At 31.5% G+C, this 20,899-nt stretch overlaps 1 protein-coding gene across 1 annotated transcript in view; it reads left to right on the top strand.

Annotated features, from left to right (window-relative positions):
- The window catches only part of BCKDHB (branched chain keto acid dehydrogenase E1 subunit beta), a 238,451-nt gene extending 218,966 nt beyond the window's left edge, over positions 1–19,485 (top strand). The window contains exons 10-11 of the mRNA XM_051997318.1: positions 18,015–18,163; positions 19,047–19,485. Coding sequence (XP_051853278.1) covers positions 18,015–18,155 — 141 coding nt within the window. The 3' untranslated portion in view covers positions 18,156–18,163; positions 19,047–19,485. The remainder of the gene's footprint in view (positions 1–18,014; positions 18,164–19,046) is intronic.
- The last annotated feature ends 1,414 nt before the right edge of the window (positions 19,486–20,899 follow it).

A 20,899-nucleotide genomic window follows, 5' to 3' on the forward strand; every position in this document is an offset into this window, starting at 1 on the left:
TCTTAACATTTAGAAATGGAAAATATCATAGAGATCATTTAATTCATATAGATGATATATGAATATATGACATACACACACACATTATATATATAGTGTCTAAATTTTTGTTTAAGTCTAGATCTCACTATCTTGCCCATGATACAAGTACATTGATTACTCACTGGCCTGATTCTATTATAATCCACATGGGAACTCTGACCTGCTCCAGGTCTGACCTTGACAAGTTTGCCTCTTCTTGGGCCATCTAAACCCTCTCCATTCTTACAATCTCCTTCCCTCCTCTACTTCTCCCAGATTTATGTTAATGTCAGATTTATTATTGATTATCAGATCAGCATATATCACAATAGATCAAAACTCAAGATCAAGAGTTCCAAGCTACCTTCCTGGTAGCTTAGATAAGGGTTACCTAGCATTATTTAGTATTTTTTTAAATCTCATTACTTGATCCTAACTTTCTTGCTGAATCCTGGAATCGATGATTTCTGTAGTTTGAGTTCTGCAGTTTTCTACTTTTCAGAGATTGAATTTCTTGTATTAGAGTTACTACTTTTTCTTCCAAGCTACTTATTCTCCAATTCTTTCTGTAAAAGTTTTTGTTTTATTAATTTATTTTTATTTCATTTCTGTTAGGTATTCATATAGTTCTTATAGAAAAGACTTTTTTCTTTTGGTATTTGTCATGGAGTTTGATTTACAGTATTGTCTTTATTTATTTATTTATTTTTTATTGATTGGTCTATTCTTTGATTTCAACTCTCCTATTTTTAGTTTTTGAATTGAGTCTTTGTGCCAGAGCCAGGTTCTTTCTGAGATGCACTTTTGGTTCTTGCTTAAGCCTCCACTTCTAAGATCTCTGAAATTCCAAGAGTTAGATCACCGTGCTAGCTTCTTAAGACAGGAAGTTAGGACACTTAGAGCTCTTGGGTCTGGAATAACCTGGTCTTTTCCCTTTGGCATTGTAATCATTATTTTCAGCTACTGTTATCTGAGGCTTGTGAGATCCCCACCTTGGGATTTTCTTAGAGGAGATCTATGCTATTGATTCTCCTATCATAGAACTTAGTAAACTATCCAAGACCTATCTCTGAACAGTTGCTTTGCTTTCAGGGGATTGAGGGCAAGTAGGGAGTCAGTTATCCATGTGCTTTTTTCTGAGATTTTTGGTACAATTGATTAGAAGATGTCAATGTAGTTTCTCAATGAATTTCTTAATCCTAATTTTTTTCTGTTGGGAACTTTAGATTTTGCAGAAGTTGGCACTCTCTATCAAGTAGCAAATTGACCCCCTATTTTGATTTTAGTTTTTGTTCTTTACCAAAAGATGAGTCACTCTTTCCATTTACAGAATCACAGAATTTTAGAGTTGGAATGGACTTCTGTGGCCATCTCTTTGAATCCGTACAAGAAGAAATCCTAGCTTTAAGATACTTAAGAAATGACCTAATAAAGGGAAACCTCTAGTCACTCCATCATCAAGCATTTATTAAGTGCTTACTGTGTGCCAGACATTGTGCTGTGTGTGTGTGTATGTAGAGCCATTGATCTAGAAACCTGCCAACAAAGCACTTTGAAAATTGTATAGTTTTCCAGAAATATAACTTTTTTTTAATAATCAGATATTTTTTCTATTTTTTTTTGTTTTTGTTTTTATGGTAGAGGCATTTAGGGTGAAGTGACTTGTCTAGGGTCACACAACTAGGAAGTGTTTAGTGTCTGAGACCTCTTTTGAACACAGGTCATCCTGACTTTAGGGCTGGTGCTCTCTCCACTGCGCCACCTAGCTACCTCATTTTTTCTATTGAAAGATCAATACATTTGAAGTCAGTGGACTGGGTTCAAATCTTCATTCTACTACAAACTGTGTTTTATCTTGAACAGATTGCTTAATCTCTCTTAGCCACAGTTTTATCATCTGTGAAATAATTTTATCAATCTGTGAAATATTGGATTTCCTTACTTCTCAAGTTCCTTCCAGCTCTAAATCTATGATATGATAGATAAATCAGTATAGTCTCAAGTGAATTTCAGCACAACAGTATACTGAGGCAGGTTCTTTGCAGGAACATGTCAGTTTGCTCACTGAAAATGCTTAATATTGATCTGCTTCCTTATCTTCTCTTTACTTAAGAGGGAGAATTCTTTTTGTACAAATTTATATTTTCCTATCAAAACTACTAATAAAGACTGAAGGTTGGAATGGTTTAGTATTTTTCTAATAGCTCAATACTTGTTTTGAAATTCAGTTACTTTGCTTCTAAGAAGTACTTTACCCATAGGAAAAACATGCCAATATGAGAAAAGACTTCTGTAATCTCACCCAAAATAGCATTTTGATATTCTATCAAGTGTATTTTTCTAGTAGTAGACTAGTTTGCCTTAGCCCAGGAGGAATACTGAGTATTGTAGATGAATACATACCATTTGTGTATTGTTGCTAATGACTAAAACAGGTGTTTTTTTCTTCATGAGGAAGGTAATACAACTATATACCATGAGAAGAAAGGAAAGGTAAAAAACTACTGCTGAAAGTAACTGGGAAGTTGATATAGTCATTAAGTCAGAGAGTATAGTAGCACAATATAAGATTACTAGAAAAGAAAAGATATTTGATTACTAGACAAGAAAGGATTGCAAGAAACCACATAAATACATGCCCAATTGTAAGATCATACTTGATTTAGAAATATTTTCTATTCCAGAATCTCTCTCTCTCTTTTTCTTAACTTTTCAAAACTTTTCAAAACTAAGTAAAGATTAGCTCACTTTGAATTTTGAAATTTAAAATTAATAATTTTCATGTTTTTATAGCTTTTAAATTTTATCAATGTGTATATTATTATTTTCCCTCTAATGCAAGCAGTTACATGACCTGTTAATGAAATTTATATTGACATCTCTGACAGTAATAAGTTTTTCTAAGAATTCTGAGACTTAATGTTCATAAATTGCTAGATTATAAATTTAATTTCAGTCAATTTTACAAATGTTTATTAAGTACCTACTAGGATATAAATTTTAACAATTTCCAGAAAGATACTTAAAAATCTAAGCAGAATTTTAAAAAAATTCCCTAATGTCTATCCTAAACATTTTAAGTGTTTTATTTGGAGAGTAGCTACAAGTATAGAGTTCTTCTTTATATTTATACCACAAATACAGTTTTTTTGGTTCTTTTTTTTAGCTTCAAGAAACAAAACACCAAAATGTATCTGCTAATAATCTATATTGTTAGTTTTAGAATAGTAATACAAACTTCATTTAAAATAAATTATCAGTTTGCCAAATTAGTATTTCACCTCTGTAACTCTTTAGATCCACTTTCATAATGAGTGAGATTTACTTTAGGAACTAATAAGGGCCAAAAATAATTATCTCAATTTTCAGATACCTGATTACATAGTTTTATTCTGTTATTTAAATTTCTCAGAATACATACAAATAGTAAGGTAATATTATGATGCCAGAGAAACTGAGGCAAGACAGAGATTGGTTTTTAATCTTTTTAATATGGAGAGTTTTAGGCTAGCTGACTGAATGGAAAATCATTCAGCCCTGAAGAACTGAGGAAAGGAACTTTTATAGCTAACTAGGGTTTGTTTGCAAACAGGGCACATAACCTGAGTATACAATTTTATAGGGGAAACAAAGGCAGATAAAGGGGTAGAGGACACTGGGTGGGTGTACAAGCCATAATTCCAGGAAAGCATCATAAATTAATCCTGACAGGATAAGGGTCAATATAAAGAAGGTTGAGGATAGGAGACAGAGTGAAGAGGCAATATTCAAAAGTAGGGGAAATTATCCCAGCAAGGACTGAGATAAGGTATCTGGAGTTTTTATGATACAATAGTATGTAAAGTGGTCAGAGCTTCAAGGTTTTTCCTGACTCAATTCTCAGAGTCCTATAAGCAAGGGAGAAGGGGAGAGGGGGCAGCTATAATTATTTTATTGAGGGCATAGCAATAGGGCATGACAATTCAAGGCATAACAATATATTTCAATACTTTAAAAAACCGTCTATTTTAAAAATATGTAGTTTTACCAAATAATGTGTAAAATAAGTATGTTATAGATAAGTAAATATAGCATGTACACAAAACATATAAAATACATGAAAGGAACCAATAGTTGGAGGAATCTGGAGAAGCTTCTTAAAGAAAGTAACATTTGAGCTAAGTCTTAAAAGGAAGTAGAGATTCTAGCATGCATAAGCAAGAAGTAAGAAAATTCCTGGCATGGTTAACAGTATCAAGGATATGGGAGATAGATGAAATGCCAGTTAATGTGGGTAGATTATACAATATGTGAGAATGAGTAATGTGTAATCTCCTTAGAAATGTATGTTAGTAGTAGCTTCTAAAGGAATTTAATGAGAAGAATTTGTCTTCTATGCTGAAACTTCTTTAGCCAGTGAAATGACAAGGTTAGATCTGTGTTTTAGGGATATTAGTTTAGTATCTATGTAGAAGCTCAATTAGAGCATAGAGAGGCTAGATACAGGTAGAAAAATTAGGAACTTTTAATAAAGGAGTTAATAATGACCACTGAGGGAGGTTATAGTATGAGTAGGACAGCTAGGTGGCATAATGGATAGAGTTCTGGGCTTTGAGTCAGGAAGAATTACCTCCCTAAATTCAAATCTGGTCCTAGACACTTACTAGCTGTGTGACCATAGGCAAGAACTGTTTCCCTCAGTTTCCTCATCTATAAAACAAATTGGAGAAGGAAATGGCAAATCACCTTAATATCTTTGCCAAGAAAACCCCAAGTGGAGTCATAAAGAGTCAAACATAAGTGAAGTGGCTGAACACAGTGGTAAGAGTAGAAAAAAGGGAATTTGTGCTAAAGAGCAGAAAATTCTTCCCAGCACACACACACACACACACACACACACACACACACACACACACACACACACCCTTACATTTTTACTCATTAGAAATAATTTGATATCTCAGAAACATACATTAATGTTTAAAAGTTTTCAAACATATAAAACAATAAAATGTTATACATCATTGTTAACAACATTTTTTTATGGTACAGTGTTCTGAAAGAATAAATGTGCTTACATGTCTATCATATTTCAAAGTATAGGTAATCCTAAATTGCATATTATTTAACATAGTAAGCTATAATGACCTAATTAATCAATATCTAGAAGAAATATTCTGAATCTATATAATAATTCCATTATACTCTTCGTATATTTGTCAGGGTATCAGATGCTTTGGTTATTGATAACCCCAATTATATAAATGAAAATTTAAGTTTCAGCCCCCAAACTACAGCCAAAGGGCAGAAGAACTCCCAACTTGATTTGTCTTCTCATTACCCTATTAACAATAATCTAGTCAATTAACCAGCAAGTATTTGTTAGATACTTGCTATGTACTGGAGACAACTGGGTGACTCAATGCATCAAACACTGAACCTGAGTTCAAATTTGACCTCAGACTTTAATTATATGACTCTGGGCAAGTCCCTTAACCTCTGTTTACTGTATCCAGGAAGAAGGAAATGGCAAATCATTTCAATATCTTTGCCAAGAAAATCTCACAAACAACATTAGAATGCTATGGTCCACAGTGTCACAAATAACTGGACACTAGGGAAAAAGACACTGCCCTCTAGGAGCTTATCTTCTATTGGGAGATACAATAAATAAGACTATGCAAAATAAATACAAGGTAATTTTGTAGGGAGTAACTGTGGCAAAGTGAAGAGCATTGTGGGACTTGAGACAGGAAGACTTATCTCTGTGAATTCAAATCTGGCCTCAGACACTTATGAGCTGTATGACCCTGGGCAAGTCACAACCTTATTTGCCTCAGTTTTCTCAACTGTAAAATGACCTAGAGAAGGAAATGACAAGCCTTATTATCTCTGCCAAGAAAACCCCAAATGGGATCACAAAAATTCAGACATAGGTGAACAACATTTCATTTTCTTGTCCCTTATATGTCAACTTCTATGCCATGTTTGTTTATAAGTTGGTATATATGTTCAGTGTTTAGGAAAGTGTGTTTTTTCTTTCCCAAAACCATAGGAAAATTATTCCGAGGGAAAGACGTTTTGGCTAGGACCTGTGATTTCATTGGTGTAGAAAATTCAGTTAAGGAAATTCTGTCTACCAGAGCAGACAGTTAACTGCTATGCAACTTGTAGTTTTTTAGAGGGTTGCCTGGGGCAGTAAGAGGTTAAGTGATTAGTCTAATGTCACAGAGCCAGGATGTGTCAGACAATTTGTAGATGCAAATTCTTTCTGATTCAGTGACTAAATACATAGTGTTCATTTTTTTTATTCCTTTATTGCATATTTGGATTGGTCACAATTTCAAGGTGTAGCTGCTGAGATGAGGAGTTTTAGACATTCATATGTGTATGTATATGTATACTTAATTTCATATATTGAAGGAAATGGAGCTCAGTATTTGAAATGCAACAATTAAGAAATTTGACTTTTTAAATCAACTTTATTTTCCCCACACATATCGCTGCCTTTTGTTTTTTGTTTTTAAAGAAACCACAGGATAGGAAAAAAAAAGAAAAAAGAAAAAAAACAACTTGTGCTTATGCTTCAGTTTGTAAGAGCAATGAAATGTGTGTTTTTTTTTTTTTTTTTCTTAATGCTCCTAAAGTTTCCCTTGCTCTGTAAAGTCCTACTTTGATTAGTTTTGGCCATAACCTGACCACAAAGAACTTAACTCATATACATTGAAACATCCTCAAAAACTTTGTGACATATTTGCCATCTTTATATATTTGGAATCAAGTGACCAATTTTAGGCATTTATGCATGTATTTTTAAGATCCAGTGAATTCATTTGGCAAAGATGCAGCTAACTTTTCATATTAAAAGTGTGTTCTGTTTAACCAGGTTGTGGGAGGTGTTGAAAAAGGAGTATTAGTTTTCAGAGCTGTTGCCGATTTGTAGTGAGAGTGGTTGCCATAGAGCTCCAACAGCCTCTTATGGGAATGCAATCATGACCTAAAAATCTGAAATTCTGACCAATCTAGGAAAAAAAAAAACACAATACTTATAGTGGTCATTTTAGTAATCAAAAAGAAATTAGTATAATTTTGTGTCATTTTCTCCTGTAAGTGTACCTAAAAAATAACAAACTTACTTTTAGCATGTACTTTTTTACTATCAGTTGCAATGTTTAAAAGTGTTGATAATTCATAAATAGAATATAGGGTATCTCACATTAATGTTCTCTATGTAGTTCTTTTTATTTTTTTAAATTCAGGATAATTGTGCCTTTTTATGTTAGCAGAAAATCTTAAAAATAAAATCATTGAAGTTGATGGTAGAACATGCTAATCAGATTTTCAGCGTGTAGGCTTTTGTGAAGAGGAAACTCATTTCATTTGAAATCTTTTCAGGCTGCATGAGTAATAATACATGATTTAATTTCCCTATGTCTCCATCAAAAGAATAGTATTCTAAGATCAGTCCTTGTGAGTCTGAAATTGCTCTGGGTTCTGCCTGATGTGTGAACACTATATTTACAGGTCCAGAACCACACATTTGCTCTGCAGCTGTGCTTAATGGTTATCAGTTTGGCACACCACATGATTACTTTGGAGTATGAATGGAGACTTCCGAGCCCTTTGGCAGCTCCAAAGAAACTGAAGTACCAATTGCTGAAGTTGATCATATGAATTTAATTATGCTGGTTACATAATTAGCATTTGAGGAAATCTGAGAAAAATCCTTTGGGGGACAATGATTTTGTATTTCAAAATGCAAATGTTCTCATTCGAAGGGCTGGAAAGTAAAAATGATGGAACTTTAAGACATTGTAGCCTCAAGTATGTAAAATCTATTTCCAACAACTTTTAGAACTAAATATTCATAACAGTATGCCTGAGTTGCATGACCCAAACTACTGGGACTTGTCTGCCTAAGTGTGCATATACGGGCACATCTGCATACACTTAGGTTCAGATGGTGGCACTTAAATCTGTATAATCAGCTTTACACCTATAATGACAGCCTAGAGCTATTTAACACCTAAATGCCAGTTTGAAAATGAACAAGAATTGTGCTAATGATCACCAAATGGATCCTGTGACTGCATATTGAGATGATTAGATGCCTATAGTATATGCCTAACCTTTGGGAAATTCTACCATTGTAAGTATAGTTCGGGTTTTGAAAAGAAATCGAGATTACAATCTTGTTTTAATTTCCTGCCATTTAAACTGCATTGAAGTATTTGATTTTACAAATTTAAATTTTTTATCTTCAGTTTTCTTGTACTTTATTGTGGTTCTATGAAGCAAATTAACTACAAAGAGACTTCAATGAAGATATTGAATATAAGAAGGGAAGAAAATACATTTCACAAAACTTAGTAATGCCAGCAAATTGTTTTTAAGAAATTTGGGTTCTAGTTAACATTAACTTGATGGTCTTTTTGTAATCTTGGGCAAGTCATTTCATAGCCTCCATGTATAAAACTCAGAAGATGCATCCAGTAATCTCCAAGGTTCCTTCCTGCTTTAAAGTTTTATGATTCTATATACACAGTCTGAGTGATGGATATAAAATAACTCAAGACCTATGTTTGTTTTTGATTATAATATTTATTTTGATCTATCAAATTTATCATAATCCAGTTTCATATACCTAAAAATTTATCTGAATTCCAGTTTTGAAATAAATGAGAAATTGATTTTCTTTTACACAGTATTTGTTATTTCATTAGAATGTGAGCTCTTTGCCATCAGAGACTGTTTATTTTTGTCTTTGTATACCTTGAGGTATGTACATACATACTCTTAATAACAGTGCTTTAATATGTATCTTTTGAATTAGAGTTAAATGAAGTATTCAACATAAGATATTCCTAAAAATTCAAGTGTGTTTTATAGTATAGCATTACCCCAAACCTTACCATATGAGTTTCCATAAAAAAATTATCAGTTTAAACGTTTAAATCACCAAGAAAAATTGTCTAGCAAAGACTAAATAATCAATTTATTTTTTCTGTATTTGGTAGACAGGATTCTTTTTTGTATATTGTATAGATTGGACTACATGGACACTCTTAACTCTCTCTTTTTTGTTGTTTCTTTCATTTCATTGTTATTAGTAAAAAAAAAATACATTTACTTGAAATGTGATTTCATAATGAACATGATAATGATAAGAATAGTTAAAGGTAAATTTTATAAGCCTGATATGTAAGGAGATTTTGTGAATGTGTAATACACAGAATTTGCTTGTGCTTTTGACTGGCACACAGTCTGTGTGTGTGTGTGTGTGTGTATGTATGTATATATATATATATATACACACACACAAACATATATATATACACAAACATATATATACACATATATACAAACATATATATACATATATGTTTGTATATATGTATATTTGCACACAATTATACCACATCTTTATTTCTGTCTATCTCTTTTTTTACCTCTTCCTGTCTTCCCCCCACAGTATTCTAATATAAAATTTAAAAAATAAAACATCTATATTTGTGCCTGAAGTTTATTGTGGGAAATGTGTAATTGTTAACTAGATCAAAGATAGGTATGTTAAATATTGAATTACAAACTGCTTCAACTTCAGACAATGTTAAAACAAAATAAAATAAAATATCTTGTAAACATTTTAAGAATACTCATTTTTAAAATAAATGCAGATATAAAATCAATTACATTTTATTATATTATCTGTAGGCCCTTTTTAAAAAAACAAACAGAAAACCAAAATTGAAACGGGACCCCTGCACTCAAATAAGCAGTCTGATTTGTAATTAATGGTTTGAATACTCAGAGCAAGCTTCATAAAAGTCTCCTGAAATCAGCTTTAAAATCTAAAAAGTGAAAATAATACAAAAAATAGTTTCGATGTATTCAGCAGAGTAGATAGTGTCCTTGTCTTCCATCTGATGGGGATGGAGCACCTCTAGGAAGTAGAGGAAAGAAGAAGTCCAAATCAGGAAGTAGTTCACTTGGTGGGGAGTTAGAGGAATAGGAAGGGGGGAAGGTAGGAGGATTCAAACTTGGAAAGTTAATATGAGAAAGCACATTATCTTGTAGTTTAATTATTCTTGTTAAGTAAGCCCAATTGTTTTTATACTGTTACTGGTGGAAATACCATCAAAATGTAATTTTTATACTTTTAAAATTGCTTGATCTTTTGAAATAATTATTTTACAATTTTTTTTCTCTAAATTTCACTCTTTTGAGGCAGTACCCTATCATAAATCCTGGAAAACACTCTGCAGGCTGTAATTGAATAGGCTTCTCTAATAGTAGCACACCTTTTTTTTTTTTTTTTTTCCCTTTTCTGCTCTTTCCACCCTTGCCCTATACCTCAGAGTTTTTAAGGGGAAAATAGGCCAAATAATTTTAGTAATTACTGTGCTTCCATTGCCAGCTAACATGCAAAAACCTCAGAAAATGAAACCCTAAGTTAGTTTTGCAATGTGCATTTTATATTGCACGACAACAATTTAATTTGTAGAGCAACTTTTGCCCATTTTTAAAAAGGAACTTCTAATTACAATTTGTGATGGTTTTCTTTACATAGGCATAGTGTATATTAGGATTTTTGCCTGTGTGTGTGTGTGTGTGTGTGTGTGTGTGTGTGTGTGTATAAAATGATAGACTGTATATAACAAATAGATACATTTTTATATAATGTATAAATTTGGAATCCTAACATTTTGCTTTGTACCTTGATAAGTTCTTAATTAAATTCACATATTTAACTTTAGGATAAGATAGATTAATTTCATTGGCTAAATATTTTTATATTGTTTCTATAATATACTGACTTCTCAGTTCATCATCCTATTGACCTACAAAACCTTTCTGTCAGCACCCAAACCTATTTTAATGGGTAAGGTTAAATCATGTGGCATTTAAGGCATTCCTTAATTTAACTTAAATTCACCTTTTTTATTTTCTATTATACTATTCCTTTTCACCACAAGATGTTCCCTAATATTAGCTCTTACTCTTCCACTTGCATTTATTCACCTGAGATCTCATGCGTAGAACATACACACATATTCTCTTTGGTTTTTGAAATATTTCTTTTCCCCCTTAGATACTTCCATGAAACTTTTCAAGATTTTCCTTTCTTCCATTTCAAAATGCTCTAATATCTCAAATTTTCTTATAGGTCTCCATTCTCTCTTCTTTTGCTCTTATAATATTGTAAGTTTGTTTTTTTAAGTTATTTATGTTTATCCCTTTCCTCCTTATTGTAAACTTTTTGAGTTTCAAGGAATGTGTTGTTTTCATTCTTTGTATCTTCAGTTGTTTCACACAATATGTAATACAAAGTAAATACCAAATAATTCAGATTAATTTGTGGAAAAATGTATTTCTAAATGAGAAAAATTTAAATAATATTTTATTATATTTAAATATATGTAATCATAGTAATTAAATATTCAAAAACAGAAATCCTATCAGATCTGCTTCAAAGAAAAGAAAAATCTTTACATATAAATGCCCTATTAGTAACAACTGTTTCTTTAAAGACAAAGAACTTGTAAACTATTTATGACTCAAATAGGTTAGCTGTTTCTCCTTCAAATTTGTTTTTACTGTTAACATTGTTTCATAAAACCTTTCCTTATTGATGATGGAAAATAAAACTTTGAACCATTCCACATCAAATTATTCTAATTATTTAGTTACTGGAATTCTAAGTCAATGATTTCTAATAATTTTTACTAATCTTGCAAAGTTTTATACTTCAGCTTTTTATTGTGATTAAATTAGAATATATTTATTTATACAACTTAAATTCTAAACAAATCAATAGGCCTGTCATTTATTTAGAAAAGCCAAACATGAGTCTTACAAGTTTTGAGGTACTCCCTTGCTTATTTTTGAATCTTATCAATATCCTTAGAGACCTTTGTAGATTGTTGAGGCGCAATAAAAATTTGCTGCATTGAAGCTCATTAAATGGACATTATAGCAGTTAATTTTGGTATGTGATTTATGAAAACCAAAAGAAAAATAGTAAAAAAAAAACTATTGCATAGGAGATGTATTATATGTATAATACAATATATTATAAAGTATTGCGAATTCATAATGTGAATATTAGGACATTTTATCTAAGGTTTTGATTTTTTAAGGTAACCTCTCAAACTTAATAGAAACATGGTACAAAGGGGCTGTGATAGGGGGGAAGCATTCTTCTCACCAATTTGAAACTAATTTGAAAGGAAAAAAATGAAAGTATGGACAAAGTTTAAAAAAATAAGATGAAATTCTTAATGAAATTTTTTAAAAATATAGTTTAAATTGCAAAAATGCAAAAGGACTCAGAATATTTTTGGCATTATAGACCACATGAGGGCAATAACATTACTTTCATTGGTCTTTGTGAGCTCAAGCTGCTAAACTGGTTTAGATAGCACAGCATCATGTGGTAGTGTTAGAATGCTATACTGAAAAAGTCAAAAATGAGCATGGAAATCATGTGCTTTCTAGCTCTTTTAAAATAGCTTTATGGAAATATTTTAAGCTATTTGCTACTGAACAAATCAAAATGTGGGATTAGGGGGAATGGACTAAATAAACTCCTGTCTTTCAGAGAAAAAAACTATCTCAAAGTAACCTATTGCTGAAGAGTCATTCCTGTGCATATAGCTTTTTTGGCTTTGTAGTACATATAGAGATGTGTGTATGTGTGTGTGTGTGTGTGCATACCTATTCTCTAAGTAAATTCATTTTAAATTTTTACTTAAAAATTTTTTTTATCAGGAAGAATTTTGAAATATAAAATTTGAGAAGCTTTAGTTTCTTTTTTCTGTTTTCCATTAGTGTAATACAATTTTTTTTAAACAAAAGCACATTTTATCACGAAGAGATTTTAAATGTCAAAATATATTGTATTAAATGCAGCTTAAAGAAATTTAATAAATATATTTTTTCCAGCCAAAAACTCCTTTGGTAATTGATTGCTTCAAATACATAGTATAGAATATATAAAACACTTTCTGTTGAGGATTGACTTTGTTTGTCTAATCTCTATCCAAGATCTCCAAGTGGAAATGTTTATGTTTTTATTGGGTTGCTGAGTTGCTGCAATTCTAAGGGAAAATTATATTAGTGCGTGATAAAGCTTATATACAGAAAGAGAGCTTATATCCTATGACTTCATGATTATAAAATGTAAATTAGGTGTGTTCAGCTGATTTGAATTTTTGTGATTCCTAATTGAGTTTGTGATGGAGTGTTTTCAAATGAGATTATAGATTCTAGCATTTGTTTTTTACTTTTGTTTCTGTTTTTATCTAGCTTTAAAGAAGTGATGTAGAAATATTAGGGAAAAATGCAATGATCATTATCACTTTTAAAAAGTTCTATCAAATTATAAGTTGTGAACTTTTTATATTTTAAATTATGACTTAGATTTATTCTGATTTTATGTCTGCAGAAGTCATTCTTTGGGAAAAAAATGGGAACTTTTCTCTGAACATACTTTTATTCTGACATAATTGTCATTACTGGTCACCTAACAAAGTTAGATTGCATCTTGCTCTGACAATTGAAACCAGAAATTTTAATTTTGAAAAATGTGCTTGTTTCACATTTTAAGTTATTTAAAATAATTTTGAATTTTTATGATAACCTAAAAAAATCTTCTCAATTATATGAATACCAACTCCAAATCACTAGTAATTTTCCATATGGGAAATTTTTTTTATGCTGACCGATATTGAAGATTTCTCAATTATCTTGAATATCAGTGCTCACATTGCATTAAGAATATAATTTCAGATGAAAGTTGTTGCTAGAATATTCAAATTTCACTTTAAATTTTAAGGTGTACTTTAAGGTGTATTCTTAATATTCTTGATTTTGCTTTAATTATTTTAATTACTACATGTTTCTACTTGTTCTGTTTTTAGCAATATTTATTGAGCATATTAGAATATCTGATTTATATTTCTTGTGTCTTAGTGACACTTTAATTGGAGACAAATTTTCCATCTGTAGTTTAGTTGGGAGGATAGGATATGAAAACCACATACAAAGAATTTGATGGTTGAAAATTTGTTTTAAAGTATTATAGGAATTTTTTTAAAGTAATGTTTCAGATCATGAAAATTGTTGGTGATATTTGAAACATATGTTTAAAAATATCAAAACGAGGAGAACTGCAACAAAAACAATTGAAACCAAATAATGCAAAATTATAACCAAGAGTGACCTCAAAGATAAGCTAGGAGATGCTGTTACTTCTGCATCTTTGTAGTTGGGGAAGATATGGATGTTAAATATAGAGTATAAATCTCTCCCAGAAGTCATTTATTTTCTCTGAACTTTTCCCCCTTATTTTTATTCTTTATTATAGGATTGGCTCCTTAGGAGGGGAAGAGTAGGATACATTATAAAATGTAGGTGATGTAGAAACAAAATGTATCAATAATTTAAAAAAATAAAAAGAAATGAAATACCTTTTTCATTAGGAAGGATTTTTTAAAAATGAACATTATTGAAGGTTTAATTCAGCAGCAAAATTGATTTTCCCTTGTTCAGGGTAGTGCCTTCACAGGTTTCTATGACTCATTTGTTGAAGAAGTGTGATTCAGTATAACACAATCTGTTTCCTCATCTACTGGCTATTCTGACCATTGGCAAATTTTCTTAACAAATTTAAAATAATATGTCATACTTATGTATAGCTTCATGTTGGAAATTGATTCCACAGGAGTGAAAGTTTTGAACTTAGGTAATAGAAATTAAAGTGTGTTTGATGTACACTAAAGTATTTCATTGTGGAAACTAATAAATGCATCAAAGACTATTAGTGTCTTATAAATAGATCTATAGAGATCTATTTATATAGATAAATATAAATTTATTTATATTCATGTGCTTTTAATTAGGAACTTTACTAATTACGTGTAGAGGCTAAATCTCTCCTTTACATTCTTATTCCACACTAAAAAATTAATGAAAGCTAAATATTTGGTATAGTAGAGCATTGAGCTCTGAAGTCAGAAGATTTTGGTTATGTGCCTAATCATGTCCAGCTTTCACCACTTGGGTACCTCTCTTTATCTCTGTAAACCTCAGAGACCTAATTTGTTCAATAAGAATACTTCACAAAGGTTTTATAAGGAAACCCCATTTTAAATTGTAATTTTTATATTGATATATGTTATTGATATGAATAAAGATAATGATGGCCATTTATATAACAGAGTATGCTTCCATTTTAATAGATTTCTTTAGGTTATTTTATATAATTGGTTTTCTTGTTCAAGAGAAATGTCTCTGTAAACTATGTGACCTAATATTCGTGATTCCTCTCTGTGGCTGAATTGTTTTTCAGAATCAAATTAATGTTCTGATATTTCACATGGTGTTAATAGTAATATAAGTATTATATGGAGCAGCTGGGTGATACCATAGACAGATAGAGAACTGGACTTAGCATCAGGAAGACTCAGCTTTCTGAGTTCAAATCTGGCCTCAGACATTTGCTGGCTGTGTGGCTTTGGGTAAGTTACTTAAGCCTGTTTGCCTCAGTTCTTTTAAATGAGCTGAAGAAGAAAATGGCAGACAACTCTAGTATCTTTGCCAAGGAAATCCTAAATAGAGTGGCAAAGAGCTGGACATGACTGAAATAATTGAATGATAACAACAATACTTATATAGCAGTTCATATTTTCAAAGAAACTTAAAATGTAAATAGCTCTTATTACTCTGCAACTTAACTTTGAGATTATAATTTTCATGTTTACACAGATAAGGACATTCAGATTTAGGATTTTATTAAATGCTCCAGTAAATAGTATGTGCCCATTTTTGCTCACAGTGTTTCTCATTATGCCACATTTCACTTATAATACCAGAATTCCAGACTGGATGTGCTATCTTTATCTAAACTATAGAGAAATTGAAAAAAGAAATACATCAGCTGAAAGCAATTATATGATACAGAAAATATTTTTTTTTGAATCCCACTTAAAACTTTCCTCCTCAGAGATCACATTTGAAGGTAGCTCACATCTAAATAGTGGAATAGTTTCAATGTTAAAATAGTTTACATCTCTTAAAAATAGGTAGGATGACCATATTTCATTTGAGAATTTACTTTGAAAGAGTTTATTTTCTCAGTATTTCTTTAAATTGAAATGTGATGCTTGTTTTGACCCTCTATCAGATCCATTTCCTACCTGTTGGTTGATGATATGTCAGATATAGAAAGTAGTCCAGTTAAAATTCTTTACTTTACTTTAGGATTTCATTTGTCTTCCCTCTGCCCTATCTTACCTAAATATTACCGCCTTCAATACTGAATAATATTTTGTTTGCTCTTTTTATCTCTCCAGATCTTACCTTCTTTTCCCTTCCATCTTCAATCTAGACAATCTTAGTTTTCCTAACTCTAGCTTTCCTAGTGAAACTCTTAATTTCATAGACCATATCCTGATACTCCTTGTTTCTTTTTTTGGGCTCCCAAGCCTAACCTAGTTCTCTTTATGTTTTCCTTCACCAACAATACTTGTTATTTTACTTCTCAGTTTCCTGTTTTGTTTTTTTTTTAAATCTCCACATATAGAGATTACTATAATATATCAAGAAATGATTTGCTGTGACCAAATTGAATTCATCCTTTTGAAACACTGATGGCTCAACATCAAGAAGACAATTTGTACAATTATCTCAATAAAAACAAAATTTTAAAGCCTAATAATTATTCTAATAGATGCATAAAAGCCTCAGACTACATACAGTATGTGTTCATGTTAAAAAAAAATCCAACAAATTCTTAATAACAAAGGCAGGGAAAAACCATTCTTTAATATAGTCAAATGCACATGCCTGAAACTAAGAATGTAAACAGATCTAAAACAAAAATATTTCCTCTCCTTACTGTTAGTTAACATATTTCTAGAAATATTACCAATAGCAATAAGACAAAAGAAAAAATGAAGGATTTACACATCAGCTAAAAGAAGATAAAATGATTTCTATGAAGATATGATGATGAATCTAGAGAAGCCCAGAAAAAAACAGCAAGAAAATTAGTTGAGAAGGTTAACACGTTCAATAATGTAACTAGATACAAGATAAAATTATAAAAATCATACTTATTTCTCTGCAATGTTAACAAAAATCAGATAGAAATAAAAAGGTTATCTATTTGTCAGGTTTTATTAAGTCACAGTGATTATCCTTTGCCATATATGTGGTTTGAATTCATGTCCATTTTGTACCTAGTAGAACAATGAATTTTAAAAAAATATGCAGAGAAGATAGAAATTGAGAAAATAAGTCATGGGTGCTGAAGATTACTATCTAAAAATGTTGAGTAAGTGAAAAATAAAAACATTTTCTTTATTAAGAGTTTTGCAACAAATTGACATTGCCGTTTTATTTATATTTTAACTTAGAAACTCATCTTAAAATCTTAACATTTTATAACTTTTATTCTGAATCTAAATCTCTCATTTATATAAAGTTTATTTTAGAAAACATTTCTCTCTGTAGTCTTACAGAAGTTAGGAGCACTGTATTTGTTTAATGTTTTGTACAATTGGTAACCATTTTCAGATGATTTGATTTCCCCTGCTACTTATTTAAGAATAATATAAGAACAATATTTTGCTTAGATACTGTTGAAAAATGAACTTTTGGTCAGAAATAAGGAGAATTGGGTAATACTTGGAAATCACTTTGAAAGTGGAAAGTACTATTTAGTGTGGATGTTGAGTATTATTTCTGGCATGGGGTTGATTTATGGTAGAAATACTAAAATTGGATCTGTATGTATATTATCCACAGACAAAATTGAAAAATTTAACTGTAGAATGCTGTTTAATTTTTCTTTTAAATTAACCAAGGACATTTTTAATGGGGGTAAGTCAGCTATAGGACTTTTCTTATTTAGTAATTTATCAAAACTCACCATTTTCAAAATTGTGATTTGTGATCTTTAAGTTTAAAAAAATGAAATGATTAAAATTAACTTCAGTTTTTGTTTTTAGGAAGAATGTTTCTTAAATCTTGAGGCACCAATTTCAAGAGTATGTGGATATGATACACCATTTCCTCATATCTTTGAAACGTTCTACATCCCAGACAAATGGAAATGTTATGATGCCCTTCGAAAAATGATCAATTATTGATCAAATAGGTAGTATATTTTCTGTTTTTTGAAAAAAGCAAACATTTGTTATGTTAAATTTTTTATGAGAGAAAAGTTATTTTTATAAGTAAATTACATACATTGTAAATTAGTGAAATTTCATGTTATCAGCTGTTTGGCTATATTTAATAAAATTCCTTATCTCTGTCAGTTATTAAAATATATTAGATTATGTATACAATGTCATTATATTATTTCTTGTAAAAACAATTTGCATTTCATTCTATGCAGCACAAGATTTTCAAAAGCAAATGAGAATTAATTCTTGATGAAAACATGGAGCCTCTGTTCCTCTAATTTTTAGGTTCAAAAAGTAAATTTATCTAAGCCTACCAGAGGAACTATTTGGGACATGAGAATGCAATGCATGAGGGGAAGAGAATAATATAATGCCTCTCCTCTTTTACTCCATGCACAATGTCACTGGGTCTAATAATTCCATTTTGAAATTAGGGCTATAGTTATACATTAGATCTGGCTAGCAGTTCACACATAATTTCTCAGACTCCTGGCTATAGTTTTGATGAGAAGCCTTTTTAAGTAACTACAAAAGTTGGGCTTCTTGGACAATGGTGGCATTAGCCAGGTGTTTCAGGCTACTTCTAAATAAGACATTCTTGCTTTAAAATGGGTCCTCAAAAAGAGTTTAATATTGTTTATACCAAAAGCACAATAAAGAAAAAATAGTTATTCCACTCATCAAATCAAATTATGTATAAAATGACATAATTGTGGGACTAAGAGGCATATATATATATTATATATATAATTATTATATATAATATATAATAATTATATATATAATATATATATATAATTATTATGCCAGTTGATCTTAATCTGTATGCTTTATTATTGTTTTCTTTTACAGAGGCTAGAAGAATGGAACTAGATGCAAAAGTATTTTAATGGACTTTGATATTTACTCAAATTTATCTCTTCTTCACATGAACTTCATATGAAACCATCTATCCTGGATATTGATCAAGAGGAAACTAAAGCTCAGAATTCTCTGTATTAGCAAATACAAAAAGAATATGTCAAGTAGTGAATAGTTTAATATGGGCTTTTAAAATTTTTTCATATACTGTGGTTATAAAACTGTTGTTTATATAACCTTGCTTGGTTACATCATTAAATAATTTCTCTGTAAATAGGGGACAATATTCAATAAAGCTTTTTTAGGTTATCAGGTTTTTTTTTTTTTCCCCTCAAGAGTTTCTAATAAAATCCCAAATTGTGAAATCCCAAAATTGTGAAGCATAAATTGGTTGTTGATTAAGTCATAATAAATATGAAATAGAGATTGATTTGGACTTTCTGACTTTAGACTGCTATACCCAGGATTATTTTTTTAGCCAACATAGTTTTCTCTCTTCAAGATTTCTTTGATATCTGGCCTAATTCTCCTCTGCAGCCTCAATAAGGTGTCACAATAGTGTCTTTTCTTCCTTTGTCTCTATCTCTCCCTCTTTCCTTCCTTCTCTCCTTCTTTCTCTTTCTCTCTTCCCCCTCTTTCTTATTTTCCCTCTCTCTCCCTTCCTCCTTTCCTTCTTCTGTGAAGACCGTGTATTTAAAATCAGCCGGAGTCAGGAATTCAGGTTATGGTCAATCTTTATTCTTTTTGAGATGAAAGGGGATTGCGATAGCAATATGGGCAGCTGTGACAGGAAGCCAGCCAGCAGAGGTGAAGGGGGATTGCAGGTGAAAGGGGTGGGGTCGCGATAGCAATGCGAGCACTGTGTCAAGATGCCAGCCAGCAGTCTCTCTTTTTGCCTCTCCACCCTCTGCCTCCACCCACCAAAATCATCATTTGCTATACAACACATCAGGATTTGCACAAAGAGTGGGCGGGGCCATTCTTTCTCCAAGCATATACGTTAATAGAGTATGGTCTGTGGTGTTTTTCTTCTTTAAAATTATAGTTCTCTCTGGGAGAAAGCAGGTTTCTTGGGGAGGTTTTCTGGAGGCAGCTTTAGTTGCAGTTCAGATCAATAATTACCCCAAACACAGCCAGGTGATAAAAGTTCAGATCTTTTATTGTCTCTAATATAGCCCGGTTAACTTAGAGGCCTAAATCTCTGCTTGGTTCCAAGAGCTCTTGCAGCTTTGTCCTTTGCTTCTGGCTCTGCTTTCTTCAGCTTCCAGCGCCAGCACCAAGTTGAATCTGTCTTGCCTCTGAGAGAGAGCTTCTGGCTCTCAATCTCCCAGAGTGCTCCTCTCTGACCCCAGTCAATGTTCCGAAGTAAGTCTCCCCACTCAGAGAGGGCTTCTGGCTGAACTCACTTCTTGCTCCCTTCTCAATCTAAATTCAGCTCCACTTTCTTCTGCCACCAGCCAGCCAATTGGAAAATGGAATGAATCTCTCTCTAATTGGGCCTCTGCTTTCTTCTTATATATCAGAGAGTGGGATTATGGGTTTTCTCCCAGTGTGCTTTCTGGCCCTAAGAGCTTCAAGGGAGGTGTGAATTCACAAAGTTACACAGTTAACTTTGTTAATCTCCCATACTTGTGAATTCCAATGAGTAAAGGTGTAAACACAAGCATTGTATCAATTAGTTCTACTTAGTACCTTGTTTTAGGTTCTGGCCCAAAACATCTCAACTCTAATGACTTAACAGTTTGTAAAGATTCCAACATTCCTCCTCCTCATCTCTCTCTCCTCTTCCTCTCTCTCTCTCTCTCTCTCTCTCTCTCTCTCTCTCTCTCTCTCACACACACACA

Source organism: Antechinus flavipes, chromosome 4 (genome assembly GCF_016432865.1).
Source record: "Antechinus flavipes isolate AdamAnt ecotype Samford, QLD, Australia chromosome 4, AdamAnt_v2, whole genome shotgun sequence".
Taxonomy (NCBI): Eukaryota; Metazoa; Chordata; class Mammalia; order Dasyuromorphia; family Dasyuridae; genus Antechinus; species Antechinus flavipes.